Here is a 13,343-nt window from a genome sequence, read left to right on the forward strand (position 1 = left end):
GAAGGAAGGAAGGAAGGAAGGAAGGAAGGAAGGAAGGAAGGAAGGAAGGAAGGAAGGAAGGAAGGAAGGAAGGAAGGAAGGAAGGAAAAGAAATGGGAGAAGGAAAAGGGAAGAAAGAGGGGAGGTGGGGAGTAAACTAGCTTACATAAGATCTACTCTTTTAGCAAAACAGTATGTGTCTAACACAGCACTGCTGACTATAGAGACCTTGCTACACAGGAGATCTCTAGGACTTACTCATTTTTCATGACTGAAACATTGAATCCTTAAACTACTACCTCCAACTTCTCCCTGCATGAACCCAAATGACAGTACACTAAGTGAACTAAGGCAGATACCAAATAAGGACAACACGAAATCACCTCTATGCTCCACAAAGAATAAAGTGATGACTGCCACCATTCCTTTCTTGCTCTCAGCTGCAGACAGGAGAAAAGTCAGGCTTCCGGCCGATTTCCTGGCTGGGTCCACACAGAGAGTTCAGACAGATTTTGTACCCTGTTCAATTAGCCCGTCTACACCTCCTCCGTGATCTTCCTATGACTAATGGTAAAAAGCCACTTCCATTGCAGCAGGACAAACATTCAGGCAGGCAAACAAAGCCAGTGTACATAGGTTCACCAATGTTCTTCACTCCCACGGCCCAATAGCAGTGTATGGAAAGTTGATTCTGCTGCACACACATTTTTAGATCACTGTAGAACAGGACTTTCATTTCTTTCATGGAACATGCACCCGGTGCTCCAAGTAAGTGTTCTCCATTATTTCTCATCCCTACAGTCCCTTTCATTGTGCTTTTCTCAACTGTACCCCCCATAACGTTTTTAATGACCTTCTCGTTTACCTATTACAGAAGGTGTTATGAGTACTTTACAAGTGCATTTGACATACTGCTATTTTTCATCTGAAATTAGTTAACAGTATCCATTACAATCAAAGAGTACGTTTCTTGCTTCCCTGCTATATATACTTAACTTTCTGAAATTGTATACATGTGAAAGTGAACAAATCATTCATATGGATGTGTCTAGTTAGGGAACTGAAAAGCATCAGAACTTCAGACCCAAGTTTCACTAAATATCATGGTATAAAGACTGCCTTCAAGATTTGATGTCTCAGGGGTAGAGAGATGGCCCCATGGTTAAACACCCTGTTCTTACAGAAGACCTAGACTCAGTTCCCAGCACCCACATGTGGGCCAACAGCTGTGTCTAACTCTAGTTTCAGGGAATCAGACAGCCTCTGTGAATGGGTACTCCATGCGTGTGGTGCACAGACATATATGCAGGCAAAACACCTATACACATAAAATATAAATAATAGTGGTAAATGCTGCTCAAGTATGTCTAATGCCTTAAAAATATTAGATATTTTTAAAAGTGACTTTTGAGCTTTTAAAAGCAGCTCTTTTGTTTTACAATGTTTTTATGTTCCTGACCAAAGAAACTCTCAAACTGTGATTAAGAAATATGTCTCCACAACACTAATTTGTAGGTTTAAATGTCTAGAGGGTCCATTCAGTTATAGTCAATATACTTTTCCTCCACATTTTAACATTTTTTTTAAAAAATCGCTTTACACAACGCATTGCTCTGTGCATCTGGGTTGAATGAAAACAGTGCAAACCGTGAAGAGGAGTTAGTTACAGGCAGACTCAGCATGTATCCTGGATAAACTGCAGATCCTACATCCCACAGTACAAAGTTGCCCTTTATGGAATACCCTTGGGTTCTACTTTTGGTTGGTTTTGGCCATTATTGACTGGAATCAAATGAAGAGCTGTATGTTCCTAGCTGGGAGGACATCTCAGCTAGTGAATCTTGTGACCCTTGCAGGCTCCAGTCTCTCCTCGTACCCTGTCGGCAGTCATCTCTGTGGTCCTTGTCCTCTTTGTGGTTTCCCCGCCATGCTCTCTTCAAACAGTCTAAATATTCTCTTTATCAAACCCTCACCAGATTGAATGATCTGAGTGTGAGTGTCTCATCTCTTTCTGACTCAACTCTGCCTCTTTCATAATACAAAATTATGAATGGCAATATAAAACTATGCACAGTGGTTATAAACTTGGTAGGCTGGGGTTAAGCTCATGTTAAAAAACTATACTATTCCATCAAGGGCTCCCTCACGGGATTGTCACTAACAGCCACACACACATACCCAAATCCAGGGAACATCACTCCAAAGATTTATTTTATTGTCAAATTAAAAGGTTAGGGATTAAAACCACCCATAACCCACTAACATTCCTTTAAAATTCTCGAAGTTTACAAAACACCAGAAAATACATGCAAAATTAAACATAAATAAAGTTTTCCCTAAGTGAAGTGCTTATTTTTAATCCTATCCCAATGAGTAAGTTATCGAGTAAGAGGACACACCCTTCCTCCTCTCTTCTCCATGAGTGCTCTCTCCCTCCCTCCTGCCCTCCCTCCCTCCCCTTTCCCCTTTCTCCCTCTGTCCTTCCCTCCCTCTCCTCCACCCCTCTCTCTCTATCTTGTGTGTGTGTTAGTGTGTGTGTGCGCATATGTGCGTCTGTGCTCACACACATGTATGTATATGCTCCCCTCTGTATGAGGGAGAGGCTGGGTAGGGTTTAGAATCTAAGAAAGTGTAAGCACGGGCAGTTGTACTAATAGAAATTACATAAAGCACCTGGACTTGAAGGATCCCTTCCTCTGTAAATGAGAACAGAGTCATCAGCTTGCTCCAGTCTAGGATAGAAGCTGGGATCCAGAGGAGGGTTATTTATTATCCAGCAAGGAGACACATATCTAAAACCATCAATCTCATAACTGCTTGAGCCTGAGACTTTATAGGCAACAGTACTATAAACACAGGAGAGGAACACAGCAGTGCTATTTTATGGGAACAGTGTGTGACAGACCAGGATGTGTCCACTGATACCCGTGCTGTTCAGCAAGCTGTGAGCATTTATGTATGCTGCCTAAGAGCACTGGCCAGGGAAGGAGGCAAGGCCACAGCATCATAGGGTATGAAGAGTCCAGCACTTTCCTGCCAGCTGACGAAACCACCATAAAAGGAGGCTACAAAGAAGATGCAATATGGATCCAGGGAATATTCCTCGCAAAAGACCATGTGTTTATGGGTTCTCATGTTTATGGGTTCTTCTTCCAACTCTATTATGACCTGAAGCGCTCGCTGAGTGATGTGAGCCATAGAGTTCTCCAGGATGATGTTGTTCCAAAGAAAGGAATGTATTCAGCCACAGCATCACCACAATCCCATCCTTGAGTCCAAAACTAGTTACCATGCCTGTTAGTCTCTTCTTCCACATCTTCTCCCTTCTCCCCACAGACCTCCATCAATCCGTGCTTTTCAGTCACCTAGGACAACACCCACTAGCCCCTCCACAGGTATGGAGTGTGACTACAGGCTGCTGGGCCTCAAAAGACAGATCTTCATATTAATGAGACACCTGAAGGCCAGAGGGGCATAGCCAATTAAACTTTCCTTCCCAGACCCTCCTCCTTGCAAAAGGTATTTAACATCAGGCCCACCCTGAAAATACCAGGGTATATTTTTCATCCATTTTCACCATGAAAATAAATATCTTAAGACCATGGACTGTTTTTCTTCTTTGGGGTCCGCTGTGGGGAACAGTGGAACAGGCCTCAATTCACAGAGCCGCTGTCTAATCTTTTGCTGACGACCTCTCTACCTTGGTCTACCACCAGCCACCCAACACAAGCAAGTAAGCCGAACCAACCTTGACCAGTCACTGTGACCAAGACTCTCATCCCCGAAGTACACTGCCAGAGCTTATCCCTCCCCCTCTCCTCTTCAGCTGCATATGCCCCCACTTCATTCTCAGCCCTTTCACAGCCCCCCAGCAGTGTCTTGGCCAGGACCCCAAGAACCAGCTGGTTCCCGGCTGCCTTTTGGCCTGGGGACCCTCAAGCCAAGAGCTCTGGCTCCCCGCAGGACCTCAGACTGTGCTCCCCCACCCCCAGCAGAGTCCAGAAACTTCATATAGCCCAATGTCCTCCCAGTGCCAGCGTGGAGTGAACACAGTCAAATTCCCACCCATGTGAGGCCCTAGCCATGTGGTGAGACAGAGGTGGGACCCACACACATCAACCTGACAACCCCCCACGCACACTACAACCCAACAATGCAGGGGACATCACATTTAAAGATAGGACTCATCTACCTTGGGTGCTTGCCAAGGCCCGAGGAGCCCGCTGTAGTGCCTGTGGGTGTCTGGGCCCTTACCTTACCACACTGCTTACATTTTCCCTCCTGCCGCCTCCTGTGGACCCAGTGATGACGCACAAAGTTCTGCGAGAAAACAGAGTGAAATGAATACATTTTAATTTACAGTCCTCAGTAGTCATCATTTTTTGGACATTTTGGAGTATAGATTTCTATAAACTATAATCCAAGCCCACGGAAGCACAAAAGCAAACGTGTGTAGGTGTGGCTTGTTCAGCAATAAACATGAATACACGCAGAATAAAAGAAATTCGTTCTCCACTCACAGTGGTCCCGCCCCTTCATCCTTGTCTTCCCAGTGCCCAGAGCTCAGCAGACTGCACTCACTGCACTGTCTCATATTACAGTCCATGCAGAAGTGTGAACGGGATAAAGGATCTTCAGCTGGGAGGGGACTCAGGCTCATAAAAGAAAAACCCAAAGAGTGGAGAAAATCTGAAGAACTGATGGAACAATCTCCAGTACAATGAAACAAATGCACATGCGTCATATGGCAGGGCATGCCACACAACACTAAACCTTCTAGCTACAAGGAACTGAAAAGATGAAATTCTCAGCATCATCTCCTGATGTGGGACACTGATTTGAGAATCACTACATTAAGTGAGAGAAGAGAAACATCAAAGAAAAGAGATATGGCGGGCAAGAGGATTGGTGTGTGGGTGACAGCTTTTTATACACCATCCTGGGTCACCTTCAACTAGACTAGCTTTCAAGGTCAACCCTTGTCATAAACTGCAGGAAAGTCTTTTTCATCCCAAGTAGATAACCATCACTGGGGTAGAGCCAAGCAATCCCATCCCTCTAGCTGTCAGAGGGCACTACAGGGGGGACACGTATCCACAGCAGAGAAGACGAAGAGAGGCCTTGGCGCGCCTCATCTCTCTTACACTAATAACATGAAGTGCTTCCTTCTCTTTGACTCTTGCCCTTCCTTCCATGATAATAGTATGACTCATAGAATTTAGCCACAGACCACATTCTGCCTTTAACAGTACCCTTAATGTAATGTTGCCAGCAGATTGCCAACTACAGGTTTTAGGTGTTGTTCTAAGTATGGACAAAGAAAGCAGATCAGTCCAGAGTCACACCATCTTGAATTTATCTAATAGTGGAAGCCAAGCAGGGCTGGGTCTGGTTAATACTTTGATGGGAGAAAATAGTCCAGTATGGGAAGAGGACGGAAGGGAGGGGAGGGGAGGGGAGGGGGGAGGAGGGAGGGAGGAGACAGTGAGAGGGAGAGAGGGAGGGACAAATAAAGAGAAGGAGGGTTGTTTGGTTTGTTGGTTGGTTGTGTCAAGGCATGAAATTACAGGTGACAAGAAGACCTCCAACAAATATTAGCATTTTAAATACTGAAATGTCACTGCTATTTTTCTTAATAATGTCAGATCAATTTAAAGTAAAATAGAACAAGGCCCCTGGAGGGATAATGGTCTTTTGATGCTAGTAGGCTGTAGAAACAGAATGGTCGCAAGAATCAATGTCATGTCCATCTTGCTTTGCTCACTGCTGACATTCAGGAAAACAAAGACACAATTTTATATTGTCCTCGGGAAGAAACTAATAAGAACAGCTAACCCTTACTAAGTAAGTCCTTACTAAGTCCTTCACACTTTTAATAATATTTTAGGTGTAGTATTTTAGGTGTGTTTTCATCTTCATGAGGATGATAACGGATACAGACACCTCTTCGTAGGGATGCACCAGGAAAGTCCCAGCGCTGTCAGAATCCTGAAATGTCTCAATGTGGATCAGCAAGCTGTAGCTTAGTGTCCTCACATCTCCCTGCCTCCTCTCCTGCTGTCATAGCAACTGCTGCCACACCTCCTCCAGCCCTAGAGACCATGTCTACCTCCTCATTAGAGAGCAACTAGAATGGAATTGTCTCAGTTGCCTAGTACTGGGATCCTCTTTCAGTGAACGCTCATCAGGTTATCTGAGCAATACTATTTGTTCTCCCTGAAGAACTTCAAAAGACTGTGCTTGCACAGGTAAAGCCCGATGACTATGTAAGCTTCAACATCTACATGGACCACGGCTGGCTGTGACTTTCAAGACAGCAACTGCAACAATCTGTCAAATTTTATGGTGTTTATCTTATTGTTCAGAGCAAAACCCATACTGACCTGGAATGAAGGTCATCCCCCTCATGTGGCAGGTGATTCTGAGGCTGAGGCTGAGGCTGAGGCCTCCTCTAGAGATCAATACCTGCTTATGAATAAGGACTAGGGAGGATAGGAGTCTCTACCCACTACAGTACACCCCCAACTAGCACTACACAGGGCACCTCCTCTGGAGATCCGATTTTACTTAATAAAATGTAAGACATCCACATAGAAAGATCACTTAAAATGTAAGAATAGAAGGAGAATTCCCACACTCAGTGGCCAGGAGCAGGCTCTCCTCCCTCAGGGCCTTGGCCTTTCTTCTCTGAAAGATTAGATTCACTACTTTCTCACAAAACTCCAAAAAACAACTGCAGTGACAACAGTGGAAATGTTGAATATATCAAAATGTCAAATAATAATTAAGAGGCTTAAGAATATTTAACATAATAGCTGTTAATTTAGTAAGAACTGAAGGAAAATGAACACTATTGTTGATGTGAAGATAAATCCTGTACTTGGTGAGATTACAAATCACTCAGTGACTATCAAGAAGAGAAATGTTGGGAGAACTGGATGCAATTATCTATGAGAAATCACAACTGACTCATGGGATCATTTAGCTAGTGACAGCTCCATTCAAAAGATTAAACCAATAATTTCCACAAATCAACAGTGACTTAGAAATGAGGTGGCCGCCTTGATCATTTGTACCTCAACACAGACCATATGGTAAGCAGACTTTATGGCATGACGAAGTTCAGTCCATTTATGAAATTAAAAAACTTTCTAGGAAATGCTTTGTGACTTTATGCAACTCTGCCTTTAGATATGATTAAGATGTTGCTTCCTGAGATCAGATAGGGAACAGGAAGGGAAGGCACAGATAAAGAACCGATAAGAGTCGCAGCTATAGCAGAAGCTGAGAAACTTGCAGCCAGCTTTAGCTGTATGATTTGAGACACCACACATCCTTTTGCTTAGAGTTCTTCTTAAACCTAATACAAATTTATGCTGTGGCTTAAACGTCACTGAAACTAAATAAATAGTCAATAAACGTTTACTGAATTGAAGAGGATCATAAACCTTATTTATTTGACAATTAAACCATGTGGTTAGCACTTGGAAGAAAGAAGACCCTCAACTATCTTCATCAATAAGGAGAAAGAGAAGCCATTATCGTCAAACTAGCCTTGGTCTCTAACCCTTTTTCCCACGGACTTCCAATTTTCATGCCATTTTCTTCTGACTGTTATTCATTTCTCCTGGATTATTAGATTGAAATCAGATTGTTCACACTTTTTTCTTTAGAGGACTATGCAGAGCTCCTGAATTGTTGGGCTGAAATTAGATTTTCACATTGCGAAAACCACAACTCCTACATCTTCCATCGGTGAATTGGTATTTGATTTGAGAGCCTTACAATGCACATGTAAGAGTTGATATATTACTGTTGAGAAGGCCAACCGAGGCTTCTAAAACAATATATGCTTACTGTCTACCATAGTTTCTGAATTATTTATATACCACTTCGAGTACTGGGCAAGGAAGAAGCTATTACTTATGGGTGCTAAAATATCATTGATACAGTATTTCAAGGCTCACATTCAGTATTAGGAGCAGAAATACATTACATAATTGTCCAGTTACTTTCAAACAATCAATTCAATTCAGAATATTATTCACTGAGTGCCTGAAAAAATTTCTTAGGAATCATAATCCAGTCCATACAGATTATGACTAAGAAAACTGAAATCCGAAAGGCAGAACCTAGGAGTCCAACAAATAATTAATATTCATTAAGAAGCTGCCTTACAAAGGCAGGGCTCAGTGACTAGCAATCTTGAGCCTCCAGACTCTGACCAATTAGTAGGGAAAAAGGAGAGGTGGATTTGAGCCCAGGGCAAACCAATTCTAACAAGAATATTCTTTCATTTACATTGAGTGACCGACTTAAAGTCCCTTAATTAAGAAATGTGAGTGAGCTGTGGTCACAAGCCTCATCTTCAGAAGCCCTTCATAAGCTAAGAGTGCTGATTGTAATTTTGCAAGAAGTGAACCTTCTTGCAAATAAATCCAGGCAGCACATACTCATTGATTGCTCAATCCCTCTATGTTCTGGCATGATGATTATGGGACAAATTACATGGGTAATTCCTAAGGTCCACACTAATGGAGAGAGATACTGTCAGACAAGCCAATGGTAATGAGGATAAATAATTAGGACACACATGCATGACCTGAATAAACAGGACAAGATATTTAGCAAAAAAAGTTAAGCTCCATCTTCACAGGAATCAACAATGAAGAGCTCAACAATGGGCTGATGAGTTACCCCAAAATATTCATGTGATGAAATGTTAAACCTGGAAATCATGACCAGGAGAAGAGACCTTTGCAACATACTTAGGTCAGGAGGATGGAGCCCTCATCAACAGAATTAACACCTTGTAATGGGGACCCCAGGGACCCTTTGTCTTCTTCCTCCATATAAAGATATTAAAAGGCTGGATTCTGAACCCTGCAAGGGTGTTCTCATCAGCACCACACCATGCTGACACTCAGACTTAGACTTCCAGCCACTAAATCTGTTCAAAACAAAACAAAAACAAACAAACAAAAACAGTCTCTTCAATGATAATGAAACCATCTATGATATTTGGCTATAGCACGCAGGACTGACTAAGAAAACCTCTGAAGATATGACATTTGAGCTAGAAATGTTTTAAGAAGCTAAGAGATCTTGAATGTTGCCATAGAATACTAAGAGCAGGGAATACCTTGTCACATGCCTCTGGAACTTACAAAATGTCTCTTTGGCAGCTAGAAAGGGCTGAGACATATGAATCCTACACAGATGGGCATACTACATAGATCTTTCATGCCCTGGATGCTATAGAAGCCAGTGGAAAAGATCCTGGTCTAATTTTTAGTTTAAAAAAAAAGACCATGCTCCTTAAATTCTGAGTAAGTTGGAGAAGTAACTGGAAAATCATGGAGAAGTGCTGCAGTGGTCATGGTGGGAAATATTATTTCTTAGTCAAAGCGTCTGACAGCAGATATGCAAGCAAATGCATGGATATGAAGTAACATTTATAAATAAAACTGACTGAACTGACAAATGAATTCGTGGTTGAAAAGACCAGAGAGCAAGAATCAATATGAGCCTCGCCCAGTGTTTGCAACTGGACAGCTTATTTTATAAGGTGAAAACAGATCAGGGGAAAAATGTTTTATAGTCATAATAGTTTGGGTCTTGATCTATTATATTTCAGAGACCATGATATGTTAAATGGACATGTCAAGTGGAATCTCAAAAAAATGTAAACTGGAAAGAAATATAAAAGCAGGAGTTGTCAGGTCTCCTAATGGCAGTGGGCAGAGGCCAGAGAATGCAGATAAACGCTAAGCCCAGTGGCGGGACTGCAGAGATTCAGAGGCTAGGAGAGAGGCATTGAAGGCTGGCTGGGATGGTCAAGGGAAGGAAAAGGTCCAAAAGAGACTAAAGAGAGCCCCTGATGTCAGAGAAGAGGTCCTGAAAGAGAATGGATTCTGTGAATATTCTGGGCATTTTTGTGAGATTGGATAAGCATAGAAAAATGCCTACTGGATTTTACATGACTGTTAGCAACACTGACAGACACAGTTTCAGGAAATGGACTGAACAGAGACTAGACAAGAGCCAGTGAATGTGCTAGAAGATGACATACCAAAAATAATCCATGCAGATAACAGTTTCTGGAAGCTTAGCCATGAACACAGAACTGAACACCAGAGGGGCAGAAGTGGTAGGTAAGAAGTGCTAACGTTTTTCTTTTCTCTCAGATGGAAACTACAACAGCAGGTTTTTGCTGGTGGGAATATTCTAGACAGGGCAGAAATGGAATAGAGAGACCAAGTCCTTGGCAAGAATCTAAATGAAGGTCCAGTTTTCAAGAGCAAAGAAACCTTACAACCAATGGAAACCTTTTTGAGACTTGCAATAGAGACATTTTACATGCAGTTGTAACTCACAGAGAGGCAGATTGAAAGACCAGAGAAAAGACAGGGAAGCAATGGGAGACATATTCATCCCACAGTTGGAAGTTTGGTACCTCCAACTCAAGAACACAACCCCCTCACCTTTGACTTTTCTAAGGAAAGCATCTTCATTAGGGCTGCCCCTGAATGATCTTGCAGCCAGCACTGCCACTCAGCAGGGGTCACCAAAGGCAGATCAACAGGGCCACTTTCTATTTTTCCCCTACCTGTTGCTGCCCCATTGTACAAACAGCGGGAGGAACCAACAGAGGAGGGGGTGGGTGACATTCTCTCCCACCACTACCACCTCCAACCCCTTCCATGCCCCTCCCCTGCTGTTCCTCGACCCTCTGATTTTCATTATCATAAAATATTACTCTGTTTTTCACCTTTTAGTTTTTGAGACATCATCTCACATACTGTCCAGACTAGCCTCAAAGTCCCAGACTCCAGGAATCCTACCTCAGTATCTGATACCTGACTATCTGATGCTGCAACTGGTTGCCACCTTGCCTGGCCTCTACAATGTCTTTCTCTTCACTAGGTTTCAAACTGTTATGATCCTCTCTGTTCTCAGACACTGCTACCCTCACTCCATGCACTCCAGCACTCTGTCTGCGCTGGCCATTTTTTGTTTGTTTGTTTGTTTGTTTGTTTGTAAGGTCCACACTCACATTCCCACACACAATTTATCTACTAGGCAAATCCATCTGGGGATGAAGGGGAGACCTCGAACCTGATGTTTTTACAACTAAACTCATCCCCTCTGGTTTTAAAAACAAAGATCCCAGTTGTTCAGTTTTTACCAATAAAGACTCAGGAGCCAGATGCTGGGGTAAAAGCCTGCTAGCACAAAGTACCCAGCTGACTTTCCTATTCCACTGATGTCCTCACAGGAAAAAGCCTTTCCTCCCCTTCTCCCACTCTCTCTTAAACATCCTTCAACTCAAAACTCTCCTTTCTCTTTCCTAGGTTTTCTTCCGTCCTTTCTCTGTCAACTGGTTGCTTGCTCGGCCTCTTGATCTATCATGGCCTTAATTTAATCCCGTTTACAAATAGATCTTTGGATTAAAGGTGTATGCTAGGGCTGAGTCACACCACACCCAATCCACAATCTTGGGGTTCACAATGTGATCAAATATCCTGCAACCACCTCGCAAATGCATCTTCAAATCAGACTCATCCTCAAATCGACTTCTTCCAAACACTAATCAGTTTTCCTCAACAGAAGCTTGATGTACTGTAAGGCTAACTTAACTCCCTGCTACACCCAAAACCCATCCTAACGCCTGCCAATTTTACACCTGCAAACACATCCCACCCAAGCACGTCTCTCTCAGCTCAGACGCAATCATTTCTTAACCTCTATGACAAGAGCTGCTCAAACTGTCTCTATGTCCCCAATAGTATCAACCCTGAACTACTGATGCTCCCTCCACACTGCAGGCAGCATAATATATTCTACTAAACACTGCAGTGTGCACCTGCAAGTCCCTGCTGACTTCCAGCCTGGCTTCCAAGGACTGTCATTATCTAGCTCTAACTCGGCTCCCGAGTCATGCTTCTTGCTAAGATCTCTCAACTGGGCTCGTGTGCTGCTGCTGTTTCTGTCTAAATGGTTGTCACCCTGTATCTCACATCTCACCCTTTGCCCTAGATAAGTCCTGAAATATTCAGTCAGTGCCCACATCTCCCAGGAAGCCTTTTATCTGACCAACACTCTCTCTCTCCCTCCTTCCCTCCTCCTCCTCTTCCTCCTCCTCTTCCTCTTCCTCTTTTTCCTTTTCCTCCTCCTTCCCCCACCCCTCAGGCTGATTTGAGGAGTACACCGGCTGGGAAGGTTTCTAAGGGGTAAATCTATAAGTAGAACTGAAACTCGTCTCACTGGGAATGTAAAAAAAAAAAAAAAGTAAAGAAAGCAAGTTAACCAGGAATTCTTATTCTTAAAGACTATATGTAATCTGGCGGTGCTTGGAAGACAGTGGACAGCACCAGGCACACCGCACTGTCTTCTAAGGAGGTTGGATCCTGTGTCTTGCAAGTATTTGTTTTGTAGACTAGAGAGTACAATTTGGGACCTAGTTCCAGACTGTCTAGAATAATAACGGTGGGGAGGGGGCTGCAAATTCTCCTCACTTTCTCTGAACTTGGTAGCTGTCTCCTCCACAGAAAAGCAAAGAAAGCAATCCTACCTCCATGCCAGCTCCTACCATGTGATCAAATATCCTGCAACCACCTTGCAAATGCATCTTCAAATCAGACTCATCCTCAAATCGACTTCTTCCAAAAACATTCCCATTACCAAACAGACTGCTCTCCATTAGAGTCTGTGATGCTCTGTGGACCAAACCTAACTTCCTCCTATCGGTGTGTTACTTCACAAATGAAAATAGTAGTAGAGGCAGAGAGAGTAAGTGTCCCGGGTCCACAGCACTAAGGCTGGCTCCGGAATCAGCAGCCCAACTTCAGCACAGGCATGAATAACCAACAAACAACTGTGCTGCCCCTCACCCCCAGAACCACTTGAACCCACACCAGAAGAGAAATTGGACAAACCACAGAGAAAGAATTTTGTTTTCTTACACCTTGAGTTCTACCACTCCCCCAATCCCACTTTTCCGTTTCATGCATTAAAACTCTGGCTCCCAAACATACTCCATTGAGATAAAGTGCAGTATACGGAAGAGTCTTGGAGAATCTTTGGATTTATTGGTACATCAAGAAAACCTGCTGTATAATGAAGGGGGACAGACCTCATTTGTCAATCCTAGGTGAATCCCTGGAAGATTCGGTGTACCTATGAGAGTTCAAGGTGCTCTCTGAAACAACTCACAAAACTCACTTCTCTTGGTGATCTGGAGCCTCCTTCCCGAAATGTTGGTTTACATCTGAAATTAATCTGCCATTTGAAAGGAAAAGTACGTTATGTTAGTGATGAGCATCAGAATTACCCGAAGACACGCCCCCCGTCCAAAAAAAAAA

The 13,343-nt window shown here is 43.1% G+C and overlaps 1 protein-coding gene across 3 annotated transcripts in view; it reads right to left on the reverse strand.

The window, feature by feature from the left end:
• Positions 1–13,343, reverse strand: part of Dgki (diacylglycerol kinase iota) — a 429,274-nt gene that overhangs the window by 222,024 nt on the left and 193,907 nt on the right. For all 3 annotated transcript variants that reach the window (XM_028768387.1, XM_028768388.1, XM_028768386.1), the window contains exons 5-6: positions 13,204–13,260; positions 4,234–4,299 (exon numbers count right to left, since the gene is read on the reverse strand). In XM_028768387.1, coding sequence (XP_028624220.1) covers positions 4,234–4,299; positions 13,204–13,260 — 123 coding nt within the window. The remainder of the gene's footprint in view (positions 1–4,233; positions 4,300–13,203; positions 13,261–13,343) is intronic.

The sequence above is a fragment of the Grammomys surdaster genome, unplaced genomic scaffold (assembly GCF_004785775.1).
Source record: "Grammomys surdaster isolate TR1022 unplaced genomic scaffold, NIH_TR_1.0 186, whole genome shotgun sequence".
Lineage (NCBI taxonomy): Eukaryota > Metazoa > Chordata > Mammalia > Rodentia > Muridae > Grammomys > Grammomys surdaster.